This window comes from Marmota marmota, unplaced genomic scaffold (assembly GCF_001458135.2).
Source record: "Marmota marmota marmota unplaced genomic scaffold, marMar, whole genome shotgun sequence".
Classification (NCBI taxonomy): Eukaryota; Metazoa; Chordata; class Mammalia; order Rodentia; family Sciuridae; genus Marmota; species Marmota marmota.
Genome location: NW_026000242.1, coordinates 27,101,219 through 27,116,559, shown reverse-complemented (window position 1 = coordinate 27,116,559; position 15,341 = coordinate 27,101,219). Strand labels below are relative to the sequence as shown.

At 39.1% G+C, this 15,341-nt stretch overlaps 1 protein-coding gene across 1 annotated transcript in view; it reads left to right on the top strand.

Moving 5' to 3' along the window:
• The window catches only part of Fut4 (fucosyltransferase 4), a 12,456-nt gene extending 8,880 nt beyond the window's left edge, over nt 1–3,576 (top strand). Inside the window, 1 exon segment of the mRNA XM_048795620.1 lies at nt 3–3,576. Coding sequence (XP_048651577.1) covers nt 3–1,118 — 1,116 coding nt within the window. The 3' untranslated portion in view covers nt 1,119–3,576.
• Nucleotides 3,577–15,341: the final 11,765 nt, after the last annotated feature.

Genomic DNA, 15,341 nt, shown 5'->3' with positions numbered 1-15,341 from the left:
TGATGTGCACCGCTCTGGTAGCCTACGCCTGCTGGGGACAGCTGCCGCCGCTACCTTGGGCGTCCCCGGCTCAGTCGCGGCCAGTGGGCGTGCTCCTTTGGTGGGAGCCCTTCGGGGGTCGCGGCCCCGCATCAAGGCCGACACCTGACTGCCGGCTGCGCTTCAACATCAGCGGCTGCCGCCTTCTTACCGACCGTTCGACCTATGGAGAGGCTCATGCCGTACTTTTCCACCACCGTGACCTCGTGAGAGGACCCCCCGACTGGCCCCCGCCCTGGGGCATCCAGGTGCGCACAGCAGAGGAGCTGGAGCTGCGAGTATTAGACGACCTGGAAGAAGAAGCGGCGGCTGCCGCCGAAGCCCTGGCGATCTCCAGCCCCAGGCCCCCGGGCCAGCGCTGGGTGTGGATGAACTTCGAGTCGCCCTCCCACTCTCCGGGGCTTCGGAGCCTGGAAAGTAACCTCTTCAACTGGACGCTCTCTTACCGGGCTGACTCAGACATCTTCGTGCCTTATGGCTACCTGTATCCCAGGAGCCACCCTAGGGACCAGCCGATAGGTCAGGTACCGCCTCTGGCCCAAAAACGGGGGCTGGTGGCCTGGGTGGTGAGCAACTGGGACGAGCGACAGGCCAGGGTCCGCTACTACCACCAGCTGAGCCAGCATGTGCGGGTGGATGTGTTTGGCCAGGGAGGGCCAGGGCGGCCCGTGCCTGACAGCGGGCTTCTACACACTGTAGCCCGTTACAAGTTTTACCTGGCTTTTGAGAACTCGCAGCACCTGGATTATATCACCGAGAAACTCTGGCGCAACGCGTTGCTGGCTGGGGCCGTGCCAGTGGTGCTAGGCCCAGATCGTGCCAACTATGAGCGCTTCGTGCCGCGAGGCGCCTTCATCCATGTAGACGACTTCCCTAGTGCCTCCTCACTAGCCACCTACCTGCTCTTTCTGGACCGAAACCTGGCAGTTTACCGCCGCTACTTCCACTGGCGCCGGAGGTATGCAGTACATATCACCTCCTTCTGGGACGAGCCTTGGTGCCGGGCCTGCCAAGCTGTGCAGACTGCTGGGGACCAGCCCAAGAGCATACGCAACCTGGCCAGCTGGTTTGAGCAGTGAGGCTGTCTGCCCCTGAATGTGACCTTTTTGATCCTTTTCTGCACATTTTCCTGACTGCCAAATCATGGGACTAAGTTCTCCGAAAACCTATTTTTGCTCTATAAGGAAAAGGTGATTTACCAATTAATATTATTTAGCACAAGGATGGAGTGGGGAAGATCCCTGGTTCTTACATTTTTTGCACAACTAGTTCTCTGCTGTTCATGGGTTATCAGTGTTTCTCGTGAAGAAAGGGTTCTTTCCATGCTCCTTACAGATGTGAAGAAATAGCTTAGCTACAAGATGCCTTTAGGAGATTTCTTTGAATTTCCTCATCTGCCTTAGTTAGGCCTTATCTGTGGCCTGTGCAGCCTCAAAATCTCATACATAAGGTGCCCCACTCACATTTGCCTGGACAAAAGTGAAGCAAAGCACTGTTTTTAGCATTGGTGTGAGATAGTGGAAGGACTATGCCCACAAATGGGTCTTTTTTTGGTTGCATTAGTCAAAACCTTGCTTCTGGCTGGTATGGTGACAATTGCCTATAATCCAAAGCCTCTTAGGAGGCGGAGGCAGTAGGATGGCAAGTTCCAGACCAGCTCCAGCAATTTAGGGGCACCTTCTGAAAATAAAATAATAAGAATTGGGGTGTAGCTCAGTGGTAGAGTGCCCCTGGATTCAATCCCCAGATTAAAAAAAAAAAAAAAACCCTCTGGGAAAAGGAGGGTAGTTCAGAGAGCCATTGACTTTGACTTCCTTAATAAGCACTGTTTATTCCCCTGCCCTATAAATGCAAACAGATTCTGGATTGTGCTTGGAGGACAGTTAGGAAGAATATATGGTTATACCTTACTTTACACAAGAAATATATTCCAGAAAAGCTGCATCTATATCAAATCTCAAATTCAGTGCCCTAAGAGAGTTCAGTATTTAATGGAACCTTATGGAGAATCCCTTTACAATGTGAACAGTCATCTTCTAATTTATTTCTTCTGTCTTTAGTTTTTCTATAAACTGGATTTTAAAAAATTACAATTTCAGATGTGAAAATAAAGCACAAGCAACCTTCTTTTCTCTCTCTTCCTGGCAAAACAGCCTGCATTTACAGACAGAAGACAGAGAAGCCACAATGTCACTTTCCACAAAATTATGGACATTTCATGTCTTTACTGGACCCCCAAATTTAAACTGCAATCCAGTGCTTCAGAGGTGCTGGCAGTACCTGTACAGAACAGTGAAAGAGATTGTACTGTATTGTGGAATCATGAAAAAGGAAAAAAAAATGGTGCGTGTTAGAGGTAATTTTTGTTTCTACCTGACAGTTTTTAGTAAAATGTTTTAATCCAAGGGAATAGGAACTAAACTAGTGCCTTCTACTAATGGACTCTGCCTTTTGTTAAAGGCTGAATCTGCAGTGCTGCTAATGCCAGCAGGTTTCCTTCTTAGTCTGCAGAGTACTACAGCAATTTCTCACATTTCTAGAGTCTTTGAGAATATGCTGTGGGTCAAATTTTAAAATAATATGCATTGACTTTACAGGAAGTTGAATGAACATCATATTCAACAGATATCACGATGTGCCTACTCTGTGCCCAACATTGGGCTTGGGCCCCTAGGGAAGATACAAAAACATATAAGGCAAGGGCTCTTACAATCTACTAGTGCCAAAAAGTGAATAATGACTTTGATGAAAAAGCTGGTAAAACCTATTTGACTAAAGTGAAATTCTTAGAGATATAGACCATAAATCAATGATTAGAAAGCCATTTGATTTAAAGCCCACTATAATGGCGCTTTTCTCTTTGAGTTATTATAATAAGGATACCCAATGATTAATTGCTGTGGGTAAGTTCCAAAATAAATTAGTTTTATACAGAGTTCTGCTGTAAATAGTAATTTTGTATTTGATTTGTACAATTAGCTTAGTCAAAAAGCAAGTTTTACCTCTATGTGCATTTGTTGCATACATACTTGAAAAGCTCTTAAAACTTAAAACTACGTGCTTCAATTCTTTCTTTTCTTTGAAAGGAAAATTAAAATGTCAAGATCATTGTACTGTCATGTATAACTAATTTTAAAAAAAGAAAAAGAAAGGAAAATTAAAAGCTGTGGACAACATTCCTCGTTAAAGTATTATAGTTTGGGCAGAATTTCAATTACAAAGTGAGAGTCACCCAGTAAAGATAAAAGTTTTACTCTTGAAGTAAGTAATAAGATATTGGCAAGTGATTTTTTGAAGGTAGTTTGGTTTAGATTTGAATTCTATCTATGTGACATTGGGCAAATTAGTAATGATATTGAGTGTCAGCTTCCTCATCTGTAAAATGAGGGGGAAAAGTATTTCACAGCTCATTATGAGCATTTCAGAAAATAAATGAAGATGCCAACACTTAGTGATTTTAGGATACCCTCATATATATTTTATGTCTGAAACTGTATCTCAAGGTGTATTGCAGAATAAATATGAAATAAAAAGGAAGATGCTTCATATTGTGTATTTCAAATCAGCCCCTACAGCTAAGCCATATTTCAGGAATCATCACTACCATTTAGATTAAGCCCGAATTTGCAAACTAGCACTAAGCACCTATGCTTTCTTTGAAAAGAAATTTGTGTTTTGGTTAAGTTATATAATTAAATTAGTAGTAATTATTTTATTGACACCCTTTTGGTATTAAGTTGGGTTTTTTTTTAAAAAAAAGAGAGAGAGAGAAGAGAGAGAGAGAATTTTTTAATATTTATTTTTTAGTTATTGGCGGACATAACATCTTTGTTTGTATGTGGTGCTGAGGATTGAACCTGGGCCGCATGCATGCCAGGCGAGTGCGCTACCACTTGAGCCACTAACCAGATATTTACTGAATATTTAGCATGAGGAAGAATACATATGAATGCATTATATATATATATATATATTTCAAAAATTACTTCTCTGATTATCATGCCCTCCTTTAAAAGGCATACACTTTTCTTTTAAATTTATTATGAATTTAATTTTTTAATTTTTTTATCACTGGGTGTCTCTACATGAGTGAACCTTGAAAGATAATAACATCATAAAACAGTCTGATTTGCTTGCAATATTCACAGATCGTTTTCATCTTCCAAACCTTCCCCTAACAGCAAGGGGAAGACAGTAGGGAAGACAGGGTGTTTTCATGAAAAGAGCTTGCAGTTTGGAGTCTGAACCTAAATAAAGAACTTAGGAGAGTTTTAGCTTCCTTCTTAATAATGCATGAATGCCCCTACAAAACCAGGGTTAAACATGATGATATGTACCAAAGTGCTTTGAACATTTTAAAGTACTATACCATTACAGGATATTCAAAATTTTCAAGGCTGTAGACCTGGCATCAGTAAACCTTTTCTGTACATGCCAGACAGCAAATATTTCACGCTTCACAGGCTGGTTATGTAGTCTGTTGCCACTACTCCGCTCTGCTGTGGGAACACAAAAGCAGCCACAGACAATGTGTAAACAAATGGGGTGGCTGGATTTGGCCCACCAGCTATTGTTTGCCAATTCTGCTCTAGACTTCTAGAGATATAAGGAATTTGGGAAATTAAGTATATAGTTTTAAAATCTAACCTGATGGGGTTTCTTAGAAGGGATTTAAGGAATTGTAATTTAGGAATTCTGGTGGCAGATATTCCTGGATTCCTAGACCAGTTTTTGCAATATTTCCTAGTTGATCTTGGAAAAATTATTTAAGCTTTTTGTGTTTTGGTAGCTTCAGCTCTAATAAAAGTAATCATATATAATTTATAGTCTTGTTGAGAGTATTAGATAACACGCTTAAAGTACTAAATCTAGTGCCTGGCACATAGGAAGAACCTAGAAAATGCTAGCTGTGATTGCCACCAATCCCTTTTACAGAGGGAGGAGTCAAAGTCCAGACCCACTGAAGGACTTGTCTAAGGTTAGATAGTAGTGTCAGAAGCAGCCATGCCTGTGCAAATCAAAACCCCTTTAAGCCTCTGTCACTTGAACTTCAAAATGAGGGGGTTGCACAAAATAAACTCTTGAGACCTTCCAGTTTCGTTTGCTATCATTCTACTAATTGGCACCCTAGGGCTTAGCTACTTCACCTCACAGTGTCCCTTCCTTACAGTTTAGAAATGAGTTCATATATAGGAGCAATAAACTGGCAGAAAACCAGGCACAGGCACCAGAAAGGGAGAGTCTGCTTTAGCTTACACACACACACACACACACACACACACACACACACACCCCTCAGATATCAAGGAGAGGATCAAGTCCATGCTAATTAGTTTGGTAGATAACTATTGCATACATTTCAAGTCACTCTTGGATGTGTCTCAGGGACTTTTATGCTACACATTCTTTTAACAAATCAAGTCTTAATGTTCAGATTATTTTGACAAAATGATTAAAGTAATAAAATGGAAAATGGCTCGTTGTTTTTGATGTGTACCTCCATGCACCTACGTGTTCACCTGTGACCCATGGGATACTTCTTGTTTGGGGCAGTTTTTGTGAATTATATTTTTTTCTAGATTAGTAACTGAATTGCAATGACTTTGCCTCTCCTGAGTTGCACTAGGTCCAATTTACCCAGTCATTTTGTTTCTTCTTGCCTGTTTTTTTTTCCACTTTAATAACTTGGTGACTCATCTCCAAGGGCATAAGAAGTACATCCCTCTCTGTCAGTACAGTTTATTTTATTAAGTGCTCTGATGCCCTTTATGCACTGTCTTTATCTCCTAACCATCACATTAAGTAATGTCATCTTGAGAAGAGCTGAAATAAAGCCTGGGAATGTGATGGTGGGCAAAGAGCTGATAGGGCAATCTGCCTTCTTTATAGCAGATACTGGAACTGTTCAAAGGGGAAAACATGAAGTTGGAATAAACACTGAAGATTCTCTATCTGCCCTCCCCCAACACTTTTGCACACACTTGCTGACATGCTCATTTAAGTACAGACTTTGAAAAATTACCATGGCCAGCTGAGGATAGGAACAATACTGGAAAGAAAAGAAGATGTGATTATGAATTGAGTAAAAAAGAAAAGTGCATTATAAAATGGAGCAGGTAGTGCATACGGAAGGGGATTAGGAAAAAAGAAAAAGGAAAGACATTGAGGTCAAGGAATACAAAGTGTTTGAAGAGAAAAAAGATTAGATAAAAGAAGGGAAGAAGGAAAGATACGTGAGAAAAGTAGAGCAAAGACTAGGAAGGGTTAAAGGACTACCAAAGAGGTAGGATAAAGGAGGGGCATATGCAAAGACATCAAGGGAAGAGTTACAGGGTTTTTATTTCAGTACTGGGAATGGAACCCAGGAGCCTCCTTTATATTAAGAAACACTCTATCACTGAGCTACACCCCCATCCCAGAGAGAACAATTTCAAATGCACCATTCAATGTCACTTTGCTGAGAAGAAACCTTTGTTCCAGCTTAAGACACAGAGTCTGTCAACAGATTGGATCGAAGTCTAAGAGTATGAGAATTCACTGACAGGGAGAGTCAGGAACTTAGAGAATAAACTAACATTTCAACAGAAATATAAAACTATCTAGCCAGGCACAGTGGCGCAGCTCAGGAGATAGAGGCAGGAGGATCAGGAGTTCAAAGCCAGCCTCAGGAACAGCAAGGCACTAAGCAGCTCAGTGAGACCCTGTCTCTAAATAAAATTTACAAATAGGGCTGGGGATGTGGCTCAGTGGTCGAGTGCCCCTGAGTTCAATCCTTGGTATCCACTCCCCCCGAAAAAAGAAATATAAAACTATTTCTTGATTCATTACAGCAGATGTTAAAAACTCTTATGAATGCTTTTTTCATCTTGGAAAAAAGTACATTAAGTGCCTTTTATCATTCCTAGTTAGTGTACTTCATCTATACTCAATATCTGCTTTTAAATAAATCTATTTTTATATAGTCATAATCACCAATTTATTCTTTTAAAGAGACTAAGAAAAATATGCAAAAGATTCAGTTCATTAATATGCTTATTAGTTTCTTGTAGAATGTTATTACAAAACTATTTCAGGTAAGATTTAAAGAATTGGATTTTTTGGATTCATTTTGAGATGTTTGATTTAATGTTTTTAAAAATTACTGAATCTCTGCTGGAATTGTAGCTCAGTAGTAGAGCATTTGCCTAGAACATGTGAGGCACTGGGTTTGATTCTTAACACCATATATAAATAAATTATATAAAAGTCCATTAACAACTAAAAGAAATATTTTAAAAATTACTAATTCTTACCTAATATCCTGAAAATAATAATACCATATTAGGTCTTGAGTGCTAAGCATTTTCTGAATTGTTTTTAAAAGCAGAGAGAAATGGATTATTCAGCATTTAACAAATGTCATTATTATCATCACCTTCATAATGACTAATCTCTGTAGGGATTTTGTTCTCCCAGCAACTAGGAACACCTGTCCTTGCCCTGTGATTTTTTTTTTCTGGTTCTTCTAAGGTTAAGTAAACATGTTAGAAGGCTCTATTCCATTATCTGAAACATCCCCACCAACAATTATCTTGGTGTTCTAAAAGTAATGCCTTTCAATAATGTTATGGTTTACCAAACCTTTGTTGGGAGGTAGAAATCTATGGTTTTATACAAAGATTTTTTTTCCAGAAGTGATAATTCATTAACATTTTTATGTAATGGAGCTCCTGCTATAGGTAGAATGCTTTATATCCATATTTTTAAAAATATTTTTTTGTAGTTGTAGATAGACAGCATGCCTTTATTTTATTTGTTTGTTTTTATGTGGTGCTAAGGATCCAACCTTGTGTCTCACACATGCTAGGCAAGCACTCTGCCACTGAACTACAGCCCCAATCCTATCCATATTTTTTTTTCTATTTATTACTCTTCTGTTAAAAGCATTATAATCAGTGCCCTCTAGGATGACTCTCATTGGTCCCTGCCTCCTGGTGTCCATGCCTTCATGTAATCGTCCTCCCTGGAGTTTGGTCTAGATTTAGTGACTCACTTCTAATGACTAGAGTATTGGAAAAGTGAAGAAACTTCTGAGTTTCGGTTATAAGAATATTCTTCCTATCCTCCTTCCCTTATTTTTCTTTCTTTTTGTTGCCTCTTGTCTGTCCTTCCTCTCTCCCTTCATTCTTCCCCCTCCCTTTCTTCCTTTTCTCCTCCCCTACCCATGCCCCTTTTAATGGGAACATAGGAAAAGAAACCACTTGTCAAGGATTTTTAAGCATTATGTAAACTAATTTTTCTTTAAATTCTCGTTTAATGTTGAAGAGTTATATGAGAAATTAGTGAAACTTATTTGCTCAGCTTTTTTTTTTTTCCCCTTTAGTACTGAGGATTGAACCCAGAGGCACTTTACCACTGAGCCACATGCTCAGCCCTTTAAATTTTTTTTTTTTAATTATGAACCAAGGTCTCACTAAGTTGCTTAGGGCCTTGCTAAGTTGCTGAGGCTGGTCTTGAAGTTGCAATCCTGCATCAGCCTCTGGAGTCTCTAGAATTGCAAGCTATGCCACCATGCCCACCTAGCTTCTCTTATCTTTTTAATGTTTTAAGGAAATAAGAGGAAATTATTATTTTATTGTTGCCTTTAGTTGCTAATACCCACAGTTTTTTTCTTTGTTGCTTAAAGCCCTGCCAGTTTTATCCTCTTACTGGATGTACTGGATATACTAGGATAATCTTAACCAGGAAGCTGAAATGTCAACATGCCAACAACTTTTAAGATAGGAATTTTGGAATAAAGGAAAAGATACTAAGTTTCAAAGGAAATGCCCGTAAGCCATTGAAATTCAGGAAGCACCCATGTACCACTGAAATGCAGAAAGCACCTAGGAGGATTTGCAACTCCTGAGTAACATGCCCTTGGCCTGCACCCTTGACCTAAGCCCATTTAACATGAGGGTAATGTTCAAGCACCAGGAAAACTGGAACAAAATTGGGGAGCTCCATCCTGCCTCCACCTCTAGTTCAGACCCTAGTGGTCATCCCTCTATAAATATTAATACCCCACACCGGTGAGTTTCTGTCTCTCCCTCTGGAGATAGCCCACATTCTCCCTTGAGGGCATATTTATTGGTCTATCCCAAACAGGTCTCTCTTTCTCTTTCTTTCTCTCCCTGCCCCCTCCCCCTTTGGTACAGGGATTGAGCCCAGGGGTGCTTAACCACTGAGCCACATCCCTAGCCCTTTTTATTTTTTATTTGGAGAAAGGGCCTCACTAGATTGTTTAGGGCCTAGCTATTCTCCTGCCTCAGCCTCCCAAACCACTGGGATAACAGGCATGCACCACTGTGCCCAGCTCAAAAGTCGTCTGTCTCTCTTGAGATTGTCCCTATTCTCCCTTGAATGTGTATCTACTTTCCTAACTACACCTCTATCCGTGTGCTGAAATTCTTTTCCCTCATGTATGCCAAGAACCCCACTGGTCCTGAGTTTCCCCCTTCTCTTTGGGAACTCCTCAGACCCTTATTTAGAGACATCTCTTCTCTCGTGACACTTTGAAACTCTAGGTCAGTATTCCTCTTTGGGGTCAGCACACTTTGGAAGCCTAGAGTAGACTACCCCACACAGATAAGGAGGCAAATCTTTTTGCATGAAATAATGTCATTCATTTATTGAAGAGGGTTGGTGTGTTTATATTAAAGTGACAACTTTGTAGTAGCACACAGCCAGCTTTGCTCTCTGACTTTCACTCTGAAAAGCAAACTACTGAGACTGAATCTAAATTCTTCTTTACATCCACGTGGCCATGTATGAGTTTGCAGGGCACTAGAAACACTATGCCCGAAGTATATTCTGAGTTACACTTGTAAATGAGCATATGCTATGTTCTGTACACAACTAAACAAAATCATTAGTAATTTGGATGTCAGTTAAAAAAAATTTCTCGTAAAAATTCCATTTCCCTCTTCCCCTGCTTTTCCTTCTTTCTAGTGCTAAAGATCAAAACACAGCACAGCAAGCATGCTGGGTAAAGGCCATACCATCGAGATACAGCCCCAGTATGTTCCTTTCATTTTATACTTTTTTTATATTATATTTATTCTTTCCATGAGTCTTAATAGTTAACCTGCCCTTGAAACTAAAGTAAATGAAGGTATTCATTCATTACGTATTTCTCGCTTTATTTGAAAGCACTTTATTTTGCCATCATTCCTCTAGCATGACTAATGGAGTCCTAAATTTATTTTTTATTATTTCAGGATAAAATAATCTAAAGTATTACATAGTGCTTTTGGAAATTAGTCATACTCAGTTCCTTCTTCAAAGTTTTATCAAGATCCTTTATTTTCCAGTAACTCTATAAACATGTATAGTATGTACTATAAAACACAGTTATTTAGACGCCAACTTTGGCAACCTTGTCATCCAGCTTGAAATTCGATTTATACTTTCTTGGGATTATGCTATATCATCTCACTTTATTTCCTGAGTATAATGGTCTATGACATAGGCCTTAGGCAGTGAGTAGCTGAGCCAAGGATGCAAGATTCAAGCCTATTTCTTTCTCTTTTTTTTTAAAAAAAATTTTTTGTAGTTGTAAATGGACAGAATGCCTTTGTTTATTTTTATGTGGTGTTGAGGATTGAACCCAGAGCCTCACACATGCTAGGCAAGCGCTCTGCCACTGAGCTATAGCCCCTACCCTCAAGCCTATTTCTTGCGTCATCATTTGTGAGAGTAAACAATTTTGTCTTACTTTAACTGGTATTTTGCTTTCTGTCAAAAATTTTTAATCATTTGGGAAACATGATTAAAGGGTTGGAATAAAAATTTCTTACGAAAATGGGTGAAGACTTGAGAAAACATAAACCAGAAAAGCAAAAGCTGAAGGGGAGTTTTGTTACGGTCTTTAAGTACCTTCCATCATTCAACAAATATTTTGTCAAGTGCTGAGCACTATTCTTGTCACCGGGATAAAGCAGCAAACAGACAGACAAGGCTCAAGCCCTCATGCTGGAAACATGTAGAGGGAAGAGAAAATAAACAAGTTACTAAGGAAATTATTTTCTATAGCACATGAGGTCTTATTGTTCTGAATGATATCCTACATCCTTTATCTTTGCTGGGGCTCAAATAAGAGATGGGATAGAACAAAAATGAGGGAGATAGAATCTCTCTTTTAACTACTTTCCTTTATCTTGTCTGTGTAAGTAATCTTAAATCCTTTCTGGAACACAGTGGGACAAGGATACAGATTATGCCTTGTTACTGTGGTCAAGAAAGCACAGGATACACGTTGGAAAGAGTTCCATCCCAATGGTTAAGCAGTTTAACATCTAATCTTTTTTTTTTAATTTTTATTTTTTAGTTGTAATCAGACACAATCTTTATTTAATTTCTTATGTGGAGCTGAGGATTGAACCCAGGGCCTCGCACATGCTAGGGGAGTGCTCCACGGCTGAGCTACAATCCCAATCCCTAACATCTAATCTTAATGGGACTTTTTCTTCCTTTCAACATTTTAATAATATATTTTTCACAATTTGCTATAAAAAAGAATGTTCACGTTACAGGTTAAAGAAGACTAAAGAGCTATGGCAACTGAAGATGCATTATCCTAACCTAACTGCATTCTGGATCAGAAAATTAACTAACTAATTAATTAATTAATTTTTGCTTTCTAGCACATTTGAAGACAATTGGCCAAAATTTAACTATGGACCATAGATTAGACAGTAGTACTTTATCCATGTTAAATCTTCTGACTTGCATAATTGTACTATGGTTATACAAGGGAATGAAAAAAAAATTTGTTCTGAACAAATAGACACTAAAATATTTAGCAAAGGGAAAGATTTCTACAACTTCTTTTTAAATGGATCAGAAAAAATACACATATAAAAAGAAAATAATAAGGCAAACATGGCACAATGCTAATATCAATCTTGGCAAAGGGTTTATGGACGTTCATTAAACTCTCCTTGCAACTTTTCAGGAAATGTGATGTATTTCAAATAAAAAGACAAAAAGAATAGGAATGTTTAGGTTAATCCAATAGTATTTTGGAAATACGGCCCAGTGAAGATAATACAACCATCTATACCTGGGCCAAGGGAATGAATTTTGTATTAACTAGAACCATGGATACTAAACAAGTAAATTAGCTGATGTAGACATGCATGCCCTTACAGGTTGTTATTATTTACAGGATTTTCCTGATAAAAAATTTTTTTTTTAAATTAAGTTAGCACCACAGGACTGAATATGTGAAAAACTGAGTTTTACAATTGACTCTCAGGACAAATTTAGGCAAATCTTTGAACTGTGCTTTCCCTCACTGATTAAATTAAAATACGAATATTTAGGCATTATTCCATGCCAGGTATGAAATATGTTTTAGAGTGACTATTGCACTTTATTACCGAACTATGCTAGCTTAGATTCCCCCCAAAATGGACTTAAGATAACAGCTTGCATGCAGATAGTTTATTTTGGGATGTGATTGCAAGGAGCAGGAGAGAGGGACTGGGAAGAATGAATTATGGAAGTAGGAAGAATGAAATATTAGGTCCATACTCCTGTGGCATCTGGTACTTGATCCCACCAGGGACCACTGTTGAAGACCTAGGATACACCACAGAATTGCCTGCTCAATGGATGGAAAGGGGAGCATTTAACACAACTGGCCAAGGGTTGACCCATGAAGTGTTAACTCCCACATACTCCAAGGCTTGCTTCTACACTAGAATGGCTGAGTAGATTTCAAGGAGTGTCCAGCATCAGCAGAGAAGCCCAGGAACAGTGTGAGAGATAGAGGCTCAGGTAAGGTGAGGCACCGTGAGGTCATACTGTGTGCAGCTGATTGCCACAACAACAGTTGGAGTTAACAGGTAGAATGAGGAAAACATGAAAGGCAGCATGAAACAATACGTTCCTATGACCAGAAACATCGGCCAGTGACAAGGCACCTACCTTGGCAGTCTCCTTTTATGTCAGTTGTACTCATGAAGTATTTGACACAGATTCAAAAGGATGACATAGCTATTATTGTATTGAGTTTATTTTTTATAAAATCTGTCCATTACAATTATTATAAAAATAATAATTAGCTATCCAATTTTTTATCGCATGTACTAAGCATTGTAATTATTTCATTTCATCTTCAAAACAACCCTGAGAGATAAGCCACATCCCAATGGTTCTCACCCAGGTCCTGCAGGGAACATCTGATCATGTCTAGAGATACTTTCAGTTGTTAAAATTAGAATTGGTTGTTCCTGGCACTTAGTGAGTGAAGGCCAAGGATACTGATAAACATCCTGTTATATGTAGAGAAGACTGTCCCCTGCAATAGTTGTTTGGCCTAAAATGTAAGTAGTGTTCAGGTTGAGAAATCACGGCATGCCTTTATAATTGAGAAAACTGAGGCCAAATGAGATTAAGTACTTTGGTGGGGGGGGGGGATGTTCAGAAATTAGTGAGTAATGGAGTTGGCATATAAACTCTGGTTGACTGACTCAAGCTCTTGCATACTTGCAACCATGCTGTACAGCTTCCCTATGGAGAGCACAATATGACGAAATTGTATGTCAGTTATTATAGTGATTAAAGCAGAAATTGAAAGAAATGCAGACAATGATTGGAAATCATCAGTGTTTCTGATTTTATAACAAATCAGCATTTGGAAAATGGAAAGGATTTGACTATTAGAAGTTATGGTATTAGGGTTCTCCAGAGGTACAGAACCAATAGAATGAATGTATAATTATAACCAGGATTTATTATATTGGCTAACATAAGCAGATGATAGATAGGCTGTCTGCTGACTGGAGGCTAGGGGAAAACAGTAACGCATCAGTCCAAGAAGCTGGAGGCCTTAGAAAAAGAGGGACAAATGATGCAGCCCCAGTTCTGGCCAAAGGAACTCCCTGCAGAGCCCCCAGAGCAACATCATGTTCAAAGGCTGAAGAATCTGGAGTTAGATCTATAGGTGATGACAGTTGTGCAGAAAATTGAGAATTGTGTGTAAGAGCTTCCCCTTCCTTCACTTTTGTTCCATCCAGGCCTCCAGCCTATAGGATGGTGCTGCCCACCTGCAGGGTGAGTCTTCTCCCTCAGTTTCCTGACCAATTGCCTTTGAGGTACCCTTGCAGACACACCCAGAAGTGTGCTTTACCATTTACTTTCCTTTTGGTGGTGCTGGGGATTGAACCCAGGTCCTTGTGCGTGCTACTCAAGCACTCTACCACTGAGCTATATCCTCAGCCCTTGCTTTACCAATTTTCTAGGCATCTTTCAATCCAGTCAAGCAGACAACAAGATAAATCATCAGTTTCTTCAGTGTATTCTCAGCTTTTCTTGTCACTCTTTAGACCTATCACATCTGTGTAAGTTACATGCAAAGTAGGGCAGTATTAGGAGGTGGTAAATTTGGAAAACATGGATAAAGATTATTTTCATATTCAGAAATAAAATGCAGACTTTCAAAGGTAGATTCATTTTGAGTCTGTTTTCATCTGCCCCTCCTTTTTAATATAGCAGTTTATGATCACACACAACTTTCAGATTCATTTACTTTTTTTGTTTTTTGATTGATTAATTACTTTTTAAAATTAGAGCTTAATGGGTATACATAGTAGTTGGATTCATCCTGACAACCTCATACATGCATAGAAATCTATTTCAGTTCTTCACTTTCAAAGAAATATATTATTGTTCATTAGAGTGGCTTCACTGAACCAAACCTAAGACTAGCCATCTGTGCTCAAGGGCATAATTACTTCTTGCACTTGCCAGCCATCAGGGTTAATGGTTTTCTAAAGAATCTGACAAAAGGGTATTCTGATGGAAAAAGAAAGCAGAGCATGGTATATTACACAATATTTGGGCTTTTTCCTCTACTAAGCAATGTATCTAAAGTAAGACAGATCATCCACTTAGAGGGAAGAGAGCAAGAAATGAGTGGATATGGTGTGATGAGGGTCACAGGTAGGCCCTGAGTTGAAGTTTCAGCTCTAACACACGTTATATGGTCTTGCCTTGGGAAAATTATTTAGGTTTCCAAAGTTATCAACTATAAAATAGGGGCAGTAATGTCCTCAACAGAGTTTGGCCCACTGTAATTATTCAATAAACATTACTATTATATTTATTTAACTACATGACCTCAAGTACAGAAAGTTATATTAATTGTATTTTGCAATTCATTGTACATGACTCTGAATTATCTGTGCAAATGATGTTAAAAAAAGCTCCGGTGTTAATGCAGGAAAGTTCAGAGGTGAAATGATTGAATTATGAGAGCTATAGCCTAATCAGTCCAT